Source organism: Botrytis cinerea, chromosome 15 (genome assembly GCF_000143535.2).
Source record: "Botrytis cinerea B05.10 chromosome 15, complete sequence".
NCBI lineage: Eukaryota > Fungi > Ascomycota > Leotiomycetes > Helotiales > Sclerotiniaceae > Botrytis > Botrytis cinerea.
In genome coordinates this window covers 1724427-1738125 of record NC_037324.1, presented here as the reverse complement: position 1 = coordinate 1738125, position 13699 = coordinate 1724427, and the positions used below count along the sequence as shown (strand labels likewise).

At 28.8% G+C, this 13699-nt stretch overlaps 1 protein-coding gene across 1 annotated transcript; it reads right to left on the bottom strand.

Moving 5' to 3' along the window:
* Positions 1–11047: 11047 nt before the first annotated feature.
* Positions 11048–12884, bottom strand: BCIN_15g05120 (hypothetical protein). The gene is made up of 3 exons (XM_024697697.1): positions 12322–12884; positions 11995–12264; positions 11048–11940 (listed from the first exon to the last, which is right to left on the bottom strand). The coding sequence occupies exons 1-3, from the start codon at positions 12459–12461 to the stop codon at positions 11502–11504; spliced, it is 849 nt and encodes a 282-aa protein (XP_024553513.1). The 5' UTR covers positions 12462–12884; the 3' UTR covers positions 11048–11501.
* Positions 12885–13699: the final 815 nt, after the last annotated feature.

Genomic DNA, 13699 nt, shown 5'->3' with positions numbered 1-13699 from the left:
TAATAAATGATCGTTCATTTCTTTACTCTTTTGTTAATCATTTTTGAAAAAGCTTATAGTTAAATAGCTAATATATTCTTCATTGATTCAAAAACATTTCATGTTTAACAATATTATTCGAATTAAAAACAAAATTGAAAGAGAAGCCTTGTTGTACTATATAAATTTAGATTCTAATTCAGGTTCAAGATCTCTATATAACTTTGAGATTTAATAAAAGGAAATCATCTTTAGATTCAAAAGCATCTTTAATGCTCTATTCGAATGTAAACCGAATACACAAGTGAGATATATGGTTTTTATAATGGTTTTTTTTTAAATTTCTAATTTTGATTCTGATCTTCAGATAACTTCAAGTAGATATTGTGGTTTTGGAAATTAATAGTATCTTTAACACTCTTACCCTAATTTTTAGCACAATGTAAGCGAATAAGATAGATTTACATTGAAGTTGATATTTAGATTTATATCTAGATATAGATTGTTTCATTTGAATAATTATGTGAACTATCTTATCAAAAACTCTAAAATCTCTGAGCAGCTTTAAATTTCAAATTTAAATCACAGAATAATTGAAACTTTTCAATTATTTGAACGTTTTATAAAATTTTATAATATAAATATGAATATAAATTTCGAGGAATATCAGAGATGGTTATAGATAGTTTTAGTAAGCTTATTATTATCTCTAGTCATAAAGGGCCGAGAAAAAGCTTGTGATTATATAGTGTAACTTTTAGAATTCTAAACATTCAAAAGAAATCAATTGCTCTTTTATTTGAATTCGAACTTAAGAGATACTTAAAGATTTTAGATTTCCTTCAAAAATTGGATCACTTTTTTTTTTTTGCAATGAGGTATATTTTATGACTTGTTATTATCTGGATTTAATTAACTATTAATCCAAAGTTTTGAAATTTGTTCGTAGAGTTATTAGAAATCAAGAAATTTCTAAATTTTAATATTACCTATCTTGATTTCTTTTCTTGCATTTCGTTATAAGGAACCTGCTAACTTTGAATTTTCTGTTATAAGATATAGATAGATATAACGTTGTTTAACACTGAGTGTATTATATCATTAAATGCACTACTTTTATTGCAATTTATATTTTCAGTCTTATATTATTCAATAACAATCGAATCAATTAATTGAAATTATTAAAAATTTAATAATTTAGAGTTTATTATGGATTCATAGAAGCAAACGAAGTGGAAATGTACTCCATATATTATATAATCATATATATCTATATAGCAGGTCATTTTCAATTTTGCAGATTTATAAAACCTTTTTTGATTGGTTATAAGTAATGTATCGATGTTAGGGTAGGGTTGTTCCAGTCGATGAGAAAGCTAAATAATTATAGAATTTCAACTCAGTATATAATCCTTTGAAGGTATATAAATTAATTATTGAAGATATATTCTATTAGAGTTTGTTATATGTTTTTTAAATATATTATTTTTATTACTTGTTAAATTCTAATTGTAAAGTTATATGTTAATATAGATATTTTATTATAAATCTAATCAATTATTAGATCGAAATTTTAATATTCTTGATTGGTAAGTTGTTAGGTTATATAAGTGAGAATTAAAAAAAGAATAAGAGAAGAGAATAAGAAAAAGGATTAGAAAGAGAATTAGGAAAAGAATAAGAAAGAGAAAGAGAATTATAAGATTTTAAGGGTTTAAAGTTTAATTGTATCTCTAATATCTTTATATAAGCTAGAAGTAAGAGATTAGTAAAGTATGTAAACTATTGTTTTTATAATTATTATTATTATTATTATTATTATTATTATTATTATTATTATTATTATCATTATTATTATTATTATTATTATTATTATTATTATAGATTCGTAAAAGCACACCAAATAGAAATGTACTCTATTCATTATATAACTATATTATGTCTCTATAATAAGTCATTTTTATATTTACAGATTTATAAAATCTCTTTTAATTATTATAAATAATATATCGATATTAAAATAAAATTATTTTAGTTGATAAAATTATTAAATTAAAATCTTAGTACTTTTAATTAATAAATTATATAAATAGATTATTGTTGTTTATAATTAAATCTTAATTGTAATGAGGATTGAGGGTTTGAGGGTTGGCTTTTATAAAGATAAAAGAAATAAAATTAAAATTTTATATATCTCAAAAATAAGAAAAAAAGAAAAAAAGAAAAAAAGCTATTATGAATTCATATTCTGAAAAATTCTTTTTCCTCGACGGCTAGTATTGCTTTGATAATTTTTTACATTATCATTATTTTGTATTAAAATTCCTTTCTTTTCGATATTTATTATATTAAATTTGAATATTAACCTTCTATTTAGTAAATTTTTCTTTGTAATATATTATATTGGGTTTTATATATTGATATTTGTTTCATAATTCATTTATTATTTGAAACATTTGATGTTCTATATTAAAAAATGTATTCTTCTCGTTTTGTATTTTTAAATAAATCAGTATAGTTTTGAATATAAATAGGTATAACAAAGTTTGATTGATAATAATTTATTTGAGATTTAATTAATATTAATTGAGAAAAGTTTCAATTGAATTATAAAGGATATAAAAATCTATTAACTTAAATTGAAAAAGAAAGAAACAGATATACAAATTCGAATGTTTAATTTCGAAAATATAATTTGAGAATTATATAGAATTAAATTTAATTTTTGACATTGAGATTTTATTTTTGAAATGTATTCGCTATACATTTTAATAAATATGTAAATTTAATTGTTATATAATCGTTTCAAATTATTAAAATGATCAATATTAAATAAGTAAATTAAATAATTTTAAAAAGCTATTAATTTATAACTTTTACATTCATTTAATATTAATACTCAGTATTTGCTTTTCTTTTGATTTATAACATACTCATTAAATTATTTCAATTATGCTAAAATTGTTTTATTATTTGTTTGTCTATTAAATATAATTTTGATGATTTATTTCATAAAACGATTTTTTAAATATATTAATTGAAACATGTATTCTTAAATTATTAAAAATAAAAATTAAATTACATTTTTTCTATTTTTATATATCATTACTCTAATTCATTTTTAATTGTTTAATTATAATCATTTATCTTTCTTATATTTCTTTAATATTAATAATAATCATTATTCACAGTATTATGTTCTGTTTATATATTTAAAATCAATCGAAATCATTCTTCAATAAACTTGAGATCTTTATGAAAAGCTTTTTGAAAGTTATAAATACAATTCAAATATATCTTTAATTCGATTCAATATTTTATTAATCAATATACTTAAAGCTTTCCAGTATTCTTTATATTTTTTATATTCTTTAATTTAGATATAAATTCTTTTAAATGTGTATCAAATGTATATTAAACAATTACCTCTTTTTGTAATTCTATAATCTCATAAATATTTAATCGAATTTATGTTTAAAAAGGCAAATCTTTCAAATTCTGGGCTTTTGATGTTTTTGAATAGCTTTAATAATTGAAAGTATTTAAATTTGCTTTCTAATTGATTATAGTTACCTAATGAATCGCATATTAAAGGTGAAAAATATAAATTAAAATAAGAGTAATAAGTATATTCGGTGATATAGTAGATTCAATGTTAAACCAAGTTATTCAAAATTTTATTTGTCTAACTTTCATGATTTTGAATACTTCTTTTTATAATCATAAATAGAATAATATACTCGCTTTTAGTATGAATAATATTTTTGAAATCGATGATTATTTCTACATAAGTACTATACTAGTTGAAATTTCAATAGAAATTTTAGTTTTCTATTTATATATCTAATTTAGTTCTGAGTTTATAAAGAATTAAGAGAAAATCATTTGCTTTTCAAGATTTAAATATTTATTCAGTTCTAGATATTAGAGAGCGAAGATTCGATATCTATATATAGTGCCCTATACAAATCTATAATTCTTTTATTAGAATTTATAAAGGTAAAATTGAATTATTAATATTTTTAGTAATTTAAAGATTATGTTAGTTCTTTTTCTTTGAATTAATATTTTTTAAGGTTCAATTATTCTACTATCAACTTTTCTAATTCCGAGGTCTCTTCTATAACATAAAACTGATTTTTATTGAAAAGTAAACAATATATAATAAAAAGCAAAAAGAAAGTTTTCAGAAATAAAAAAAGGATATTTTCAACGTTTTTAAATTTTTAGTACATAAAAACATTAAAATAATGATTTGAAACTTATCTAAAAAAAAACTCGAGTTATATAGAATTCTTTGTTACTCAAAATTATTATATATTCATTTTAAATAAAATAAAAGTGTTATATAAATAATAAATATGATTATATGATTACATGATTATTTATATAGAGAATAGTTACGTATGAAGTTATATATAATAAAGCTTGAAACACTTTTTAAAATGTAGAATAGAATTATAATACATACCTAGGTATTATAGGATTAGGCATTTTTTTATCATTTATTCAAGAATCGCTTTTCCCTTTCATAGTTTTTGAATTCTTTAATAAATAATATATCGCTATAAGTTTTAGTCTAGTATATCTTTGTATTTTTTTAGAAGTGGTTTCTAAGTGTAAATTAATATTACTATTACTATTATCTCTTGAAATCATATTTATGATCTGTTTGATAGTAAAAAAATGTTAGTACTTGATATTATTAACTTTGTCTATTTAGTCATATTTTATTTTTGAGTATCAGTTGGTAGTATTTGAATACTATCAAATATCTTAGCAGACACTGAATGTTTAAAAAGACAGGACTTATTTGAATAATTAACTTTCAGCATTTATAGTATTCAAAACTTACTATCAATTACGACATATATGATAATTCAATTAATATCAATGATGTATCCTTATATAATAATCATTTTTAATACTTTCAGTTATATTTTCAATATAAATAATTTTTGAATTCTAGAAATTCTTAATACTGAAATTCATAAAAAGAATACACTCTGAAGAGATTTTGATATACAATTTAATGAAATCTATATTATGCTTATTAAAAATAATATGGAGTAATGAAAAAGCACTCATTATATAAAAGAGGATTATAGAGTTAAGTTGAAGATTAATATTATTCGGATTCTTTAGAAAATATTGTCATGATTTTAAACGCTAGTATTTAATATTATAATAGATAATAATTTATAATGTATTGCCAGTAGTTGTATATCAGAAATGAATAATAATAGATGTTAAAAATATCATATGTATGGGAATCAATTGTTGCCATCAAACACTGTCTTAGCTTCCTGCAATTCTGTAAATTATATTCATTTTATCTCAGTTGATCAAAAACAAGTCACTCATAGAGATATTTAATTCTTTTATATATAATACCATTTTTCATAATATTTGAATAAGTTCATAGTTTAATATATTCCTATGCTTCGAGAAATTCTTTTAGAATTAATTTTATACTGATTTACTGGATAGTGATATATGAACATTTATCAACATTAGTATTAATTCTGATGATTTTTAGTGAATTATTAGTAAATGTTTTCTGAATTTATTCAAAACTATATATTAAATTGAATAATTATTTTGAAAATACTTCAGAAAAGCAATAATCAGAAAATAATAATTTTTCTTGTTAGTTATGGTATTTAATTAAAATATAAATCGCAAAAATGAAGTAATTATACAAGTATAGTCATTTAAATCTATGTAAATTACAACTAAACTTTATTTCATCTTATAAATTTATAAAAACGAACCAAGCCAATTGACTTCAAGTAAAAATAGACTGAATATATTTCATTTTCGTATTATGCTATCAATTAACGTACCTAGGTAGGTAATATAAATTATTACAAAAAGTAATCAATTGAGAATCTGAACCTAGATGCTGTGGTTTTTGAAAAAGAAATTGTCTGAAAATCTGAAATGTAGTTTAAATTTAATTGAATTTATTAGATTCGTTACATTTATGAGATTTGTTAGATTTATGAGATCTCATTAAAAATTCTTGACTCAAAAGACTAAAAAGTATCTTTTATGTTTTTCAATTACAAGTTTAAACACAAAGAAAAGCAGAAAACATACAAATCTTTAACATAAGAATTATAGCCATAGCTCGTTGCATCCTTAATGAGAATATAGCAAAAATCATTATTTATTCAATTTTTATATCTTCTAATAATTTGATATAATACAAAACAAATTTCATAATTTCTCCTAAAAAATAACGAAAAAATATTTAAATTGATTAAAAACCCGAACAAAATATTTTTCAGAATCTTTCGGATTAAAATACAAGGGTTTGAAATTGAAATTTTTTAAATTTTTTAGAAAACCGGATTATTTTGTATAGTAAAAGATTTGATTTCAAAATTTTGTGGTTTAATTACAAAAATTGCCAAAGATTTTTATTTATTTCTTTGAATTTCGATTTATTAGATCATATTATATTAAAGTTTCAGATTTTTTGATTTTGAATAGTAAAATGATATTTTTATACATATTCTGTCATGAATTAATAAAGAATATAATAAGCCATTGTTAAAGAATTTATATTATAATACTCTTTATTATTTGAGTTCTATTCTTAAATTCTATTGATTAATCATTAATTACTATTCTCAGAAGAAAGCCGGAATAATTTCAAAATATTTTAAAAATTGTATTATACTATATAAATATAAATCACATAAGATATCACAAATAATTACAAAAATCGGTAATAGATTTATTTATTATCACTTTTGATTTTGAAAAGAAAATTCAAATCCAATCACCTAGGTAGGTAAGTTTATAAAACAATATAAGATGATTATTATATTTCTCAATGTACCTTATTTGAATAGGTATGATGAATCCATAATTTATCTATAAATCTTTTTTTCATAAATTGATGTAAAGAATTGAATGATGAAATTGAAATTCGCATTGGATTAGATCTAAAAAACGATATATAAGATAGTAAATTCATCTTAAAAATCCTTCATTTTTATCAATATTAGATGGTTATTAATTTGAGAACTAATTGTTACAATCAATAATATCAAAATCATGTTTAAAAAACTTTTTAGTCTTTAACTTTTTATAGAAATTGAAGAATGAAAGGTTTCAAATTTTTTATTGATAAACCCAGAATAACTTGAATGTTTACATATAGAATATTGAAACCAGTTATATCATCATATTATTATAATATGTAGATAAATTAAAATTAAAATAGTAATTCAAAGATTAAAATATATGAAATATAATGAGAAAATGGAAGACAATTTATATTTCAATTATACATTTCCGGATTTCTAGATTTGTCAATGAATCATCTGCTACATTCAAATGTTAAGTAATGAATCTAGAAATGTTTTTTACACATTTCTTTTTTAGATTAGTAATAGACGACTCTCATACATCTCAAACGCAATCTAACTACTATTATGCCTAACAATTGAAAGATAATTTACTCATATCTTTTAAATTTTATAATAGAACGAACAAAATATAAAGTATCTATAATTTAGAGTATCATTCTTTCTTATCTTGAAACTGCTTATACCTAGTTAAATTTTCACTTGATTATTTATAATCAATTGGAAGAGATCTTATAAATGTACAAACTAAAGAAAATAATACAGTTATAGATATATCTGAGTAAATCAAATAACTTTTTTTATATATCTCAAAAATAAATAAAAAAGCTTTTACGAATTTACAGTCTGAAAAATTCTTTTTCCCCAACGACTAGTAATCAGAAGAAAAAAATTGATGTAATTCATAGATCATTAGAAATATCGATAATTCAATTTTAGCTTTATGAATTCTAATAAAAGAATTATATGTTTATGAAGGGTATTATATATAAACATTAAATCTTTGTCTTTCTTTCCGAAAGACGTGATTTCTCTTCCTGTGCTTTCAAATTTAACTCCTCAAACGAAAGTCTGATTGACCTGTTTCTGTATTATCTTCTTCTTTGCCCTGCATCTACTACTATTTGACCATTGAAACTTTAGTAATTACTACCTAAACAGGTAATATCACATAAGTCTATTCCAATGTAATGGGCTTGGTACCTTCTTAACATACATATAGGGTATCACTCCTCTTATCCTTGCTTTCGTCTTCAATGAATAGGTATAAATGCCTCTCTTTCTACCCTGTGACTTCATTCAATCAAAGGGTGATGTGTCGGTGGGCGCTTCTATCATGCCCCGGAGCAGTTTTGTTTCTGACGGAGAAACTATGGTTCGATAGTGTGTCCTGTTACGTAGCAACGCTGGAACGTTCTCTTTTCATCCGGGAAGAAGTAGCGGCGGCGACAGCAACAACAACGACAATGTCAACGACAACATTAACGGCTACAACAGAACCCCTGCTCCATTTCCATCGCCAAGAGAGAACGTCATACCTCTAGTTCTCACGAGTAGTTGTCAGAACCTTCTTATTTCCACTGTGACTCCTCCCGATCAGTTTATTCGTAATGACTGTGGCCCTTCCATGACTGAAATTGTCAAAAACACGCGTCGTGCCTCTGGGAATGGTTTTGTATTCCTTCAACTCTTTGTGTTGTTGATATGAAAACTATCATTCAATAAAACGCATCGGCAGGTGGTTATTCTTGGACATTTTCTTGGGTTTATTGTAACTGTCATCGTGGTCTCGGGCTTCGGCCGTCAATGGCGGGGAAGATAGAAAAGTGATCTGGCTTCTTCATTTACAAGGAGTTTGGGAATAATCGGATCACGTTCATGGAACGGCCTTTGTCTTAGAGACTTAGAAGCCTTCCAATCTGCTTGAACAGGAACTTCCACTGCTGTATTCAACCTCTTCATATGCGCGTATTTTATCCCATTTTAATGTCAACTGCTGTCGCACCCCCTACAAACGCCGTCGCTTCAAGTCAAGTGATTTCCCATGTGCAAAATCTATCACCGCTACCTTATCAGCAGAATCGCTACCACCGTAAAATCAACTATAGGAAATCACATTTCTACTGCTGCCATCGAATCGGTAACATAATTGTTGTCACCTCAAACCAATTTCTTGTTAATAACATAAAAATTTCCGTCTAGCTACTAAGACAGCGACTTTCATCCTGGAACAGACGATTCCTCGCCAAAAACTTCCTCAACTATCCCCTTCCTCTCGGGCCTCCTGCAGTAGCCCACACCACAACACAACTACTAACCAGCAGGCAGCAGGCGGCACCACGTTGTTGCTTCTACTACTCCCTTTTGCAATTTTCGAAGAAAAATCAAGAGCAGGTTTTGGTAAAGGGAAGAGGTTCTTATACTTAGTCATATGGAATGTTTAGCAGGAGGAAACGGAAAGAGTGAAGATGACTAACGCCATATAAGCGAGAATGTGAACAGGCTACTTCATGATCCGGATATGAAAGGTGTTTTGCTACCGGAAATAATCTTAATCCTCCGTAGTTTTGATTGCGCTTTTCGGTCTGCTCAAGCGAAAGATGTTTTGCTATGTGGCGGCTGTTCATTTCTCTGTTGGTCAGGTCTCTCTTATTTTATTCTCTGCCTACCTGTCCCAGCCTATGGCTATTATGTTCTATCCCCAACAGAACAAATAAACAGATAAACAGATAAATAGAGACTGGCAGAACAGAGACCGGACAGAATGTCGAGTTAGCAGACAGAGAACAAGTATAGATATCCTAAGCAGGTAGAGATAGGAGTGAGTAGTACAGACAATGCCCCAGCCACAAAACTACTGTATGAAAATACCTTCTATCTCATCTGATACATTTCTCTTCTATCCTGCTTTCTATCCTAAGGAGCCCCAAAATCAGCTACAGTAAAATGGCTGCAATAGTCGGAATATTTAACAAAGCAAAAGAACAGAGAAAACCATCCCAAATGCTGGTCTACGGCCCAATACACTGTATTATCTTCATTGCAACCATCATATCCAGATTTTGAATCTCTACAAATTTCGATATATCGAGCTGAGCTTACAATAGCGTGGTCAAGAGGAGTCAAAAGGTGTGACAGCACCCAATCCTACAGCATAGTAATAGATTCCGTACCTTTCGTTATCAATGAACCGAACTTTGATACATTATATTTAATATATATATAATATCAATCTATATGAACGTTTATAAGAGTGATTTTCATTTCGTATATGATATTGATTCTATTACCACAGGACGAGCCGTGGCCATGATGAATCCGGTTTTTATATAATACAACTTTGTATTTATATATAGATTCTCATCTCGATATCTCAAGCAGTAACCTGGTGACGATATACACCTCCCAATATGAATATGAATTACAATATCATTGACAAAAACACTCATTATCCCCCACCATCCATCAAATCCCTTCGATCCAACACAACAACTCCCTCCCCCCCAATACATATGTACATATATACCCATTTCCAACCATGCAACCAGCTTAATCCCAAATCGAATTAATACCAGAATGCAATACCCATCTCTCAAAGTTTTCAAACCCCACTAGTATAAACCACAGTCCAGAATCCAAAAATAAATAGAAAAAGTCATCACATCATATCACGTCCTATCCGAATCAAAAAGAGGAGAGTAGGTACTCAGTATGTACATATACGTCAATATTCACATACCCCTTTCTTCCAAAAAGCATAAGAATAAGGGTATATCGTATAATAAAAGCACGACAACAATATTGATGATATATGAATCTATATAACTACCCATACTATCGTTCCATTTATAAGCGAAGAGAAGGGAAGAGGAAAAGAGGGGTAGGGTAACCAAGGAATATGAACGAGGATGAAGATTACCAACAATCTATACCGGCTTGAATTTTAGATGTAGAGTATTTGTTTTTTTATATAATTTGTGATTTATTTGTGATTTATTTGTGTATTTTGTTAGGCGAATAGATAATAGATAATAGATAGATATTAATCAATGAATGAGTATTTAAATATATAATAGATATCACTTCTTCTTTCTCCCTAATAATATATATCACAGGAGATATCTATACATCTTCTATCTATACATCTTCTATCTTAACATCAACAACATCATAGATGAATATAGCTATGAACTCATGAACTTTCATTCTTTCAATCATCAATATCCATTACTAGATATTTCCCATTGCAAAAATAAATACACATAGAAACTTATCTAACTCCGTATCATTACACCATCGCTTACTACAAAAGAAGAAATCTCAGATAAATATATACTTTTATTCATAATTACATCTCGTCTAACATTATTGACATTAAGCGTCTTATCAACCCTAATCCAAATTTCCATATGTGCATGCATGCAATCATAAATGCTTTCATAAACTCCAAGCGCTAGCCAATCAAATCAACCACCCCAAACCGATGCCATTTCTCTATCCCCGGGTATAAAAATGCATCTCTGTCCATCTTTCTATGATACACTCTTCTGTTTGTTCGTCTGGTTCGAAATCTCGAAATCTTTAGTCTTTTCGTGTAAAAAATATCATCACGCATATCCTTCCCTTCACAAAGCAACGACTCTAGAAGTTCCTCGCAGGAATGACAGGTTCAGGATTGTATCTTCCGTGTCCACTACTTTCCGCACTCCCGTACGCTCTTTGTTCATCGGCCGCTCCATGATATCCTCTCTGACGACTCTCAACATCCATCGCCATTGCCATCTCGGCTTCGGTATCTTTGCTCTGGTAATGTTTTGTTCTGATTGCTGGGATGAAATCGATTGCGAAACTCCAAACGTAGAATGTGTAAATCAATGCGATGATCCATTCGAGGATGGCAGCAGTGTTCCACCACGATTTGCGGTTGCAAACACCGAATCCGATGGCGAGGCCTAATTCGACGAAGATGAAGGCAAGTTTGACCCAGAAGGAGATGCGTAGGACGCTGTGTTCCCGGTAGTGGATTCCGAGACGTTGGTATTCCCAGCAGATGAAGATAGCGGAAAGGATGTAACCACCACTAATGAGCTGTTAGTTGATTCTTCCTGTGCGAACGAGGAGGAAGGAAGCTTACATAAAGATAGCTAGACAAATGTCGTGTGCAGTGTGGTGGTCTACATCATTGAGACAAGTGAGGCAGATCAAACCGATTCCGCCTGCAACGGAAAAGACAATAGCAAGGGCCGATAGTACTTTTTGGAAGACGGAAGTGTTTCCATGTAAACGACCATTATGTCGTAGCCACCTCTCTGCAATAAAAACCATATTGAAAGTAACCATGGTTACGGTACCCATCGCAATAAAGAGCGGTTGAAGTTCATGCGCTCCAATATCTGAGATATATCTGCATGATAATGTTAGAACCGTCTTATTGGGGCTGGAGAGAAGAGAAACAACTTACGCAATAGTTTGACCATCATCCATCGGTGTAATTATGGGTGAACCATCTGCAACTACCCAGGTCAATAGCATGGCTAAGAGCATTGCAAGCCATACCATTCCTGAGAACACAGGTATCATCCAATACGATATTCCGAACATTTTGACGGATTATGTGTGGATGGGTCTTGAGGAAAGATTCTCGATAGTGAGAATGTGATTGAATTTGGGTTGATATTTCTGTTCGTGGCTTCAGATTTCCAACCAACACACACAAGAAGGCGCGCTTCGATATTGGCGGATGGGATGGGATGGGATGGGATGGGATGGGATGAGATGCGATGCGAGGTGACGTGATGAAATGGGAGCACAAGCGAATAGCGCAGCTTCTCAAGATCCACTCCCACAAATGGATTGCAGACTCTTTATCGCAAACAATTGAGGGTATCCAGATGTATGTAAAAAGACACGACACGACAGGATGGGATGGGAGGACGAAATATGAAAGAAAAGAAAAAAGAAAAATCAAAAGTCTAAGCACCCGGTGCATGTCCCGACGTGCATTTTATTATTTACCCTCCAGCCAAGGCAATGGAATCTCCATGTCCATTTTGCGATACACGCTAAACGTCATAGTTCCCGATCAAGTCAGCCGGTGGATCCGTTGATCTGTGATGACCTTGGCCCCTTGACCCCTTGCCCCCTTGCTGCCCGGCCATCTTTTGTCTTGATGAATCCCCAAAATAAAAATGGAGCGAGAGCGGCAGTGAGTGGAATGATGGAGTGATGGAGTGATTTCTGATTGTCCGTAAACTCCATTGGTGCGGAGTAGATTGTCGACGGGAGAGGGGGAAAAAGCCTTCAAGACGCGTAATCTCTGGGAATGTATAGAGTCGTCAGTCGTCAGTCGCCAGTCGTCATTGAGGAGAGAGATATTTGAAATCATACATATACACATATATGTACTTCTTATATATAAATAGTCATTGATTATATACACACACACACACACACATATATACTTCTTATATGTATGGTATGGCCATTGATTATACACACACACATATATATATACTTCTTATATATATACTTCTTACATATATTATATAACCATCAATCAACAATACAACACCTAACCTACATACAATAAAATCACCATCATAGTAGTCACATGATATTCCCACGATATGTACTCTTTCGTTGTGAATTGTTGCACATCTGGTCTGACATTCCTCCTACTCTCGTTTAGGTACGTGTGAATGATCTATTTGTCTACCTACCTATCTATCTACCTATCTATCTATCTATCTAGATAATGTTGAGATACTAGTCTAGGTACATACACATAATACACACACACATACATACACACACACATACATTCATCAACACTCACCTAC

What these genes read in the sequence shown, in the direction of transcription:
- BCIN_15g05120 (XM_024697697.1), bottom strand. Translation starts at nt 12,461, where the DNA reads ATGTTCGGAATATCGTATTGGATGATACCTGTGTTCTCAGGAATGGTA. An exon ending in GATGATGGTCAAACTATTGC is followed by an intron (nt 12,265 to 12,321) that starts GTAAGTTGTTTC and finishes ATTATCATGCAG; the next exon opens with ATATATCTCAGATATTGGAG. An exon ending in ATTTGTCTAGCTATCTTTAT is followed by an intron (nt 11,941 to 11,994) that starts GTAAGCTTCCTT and finishes ACAGCTCATTAG; the next exon opens with TGGTGGTTACATCCTTTCCG.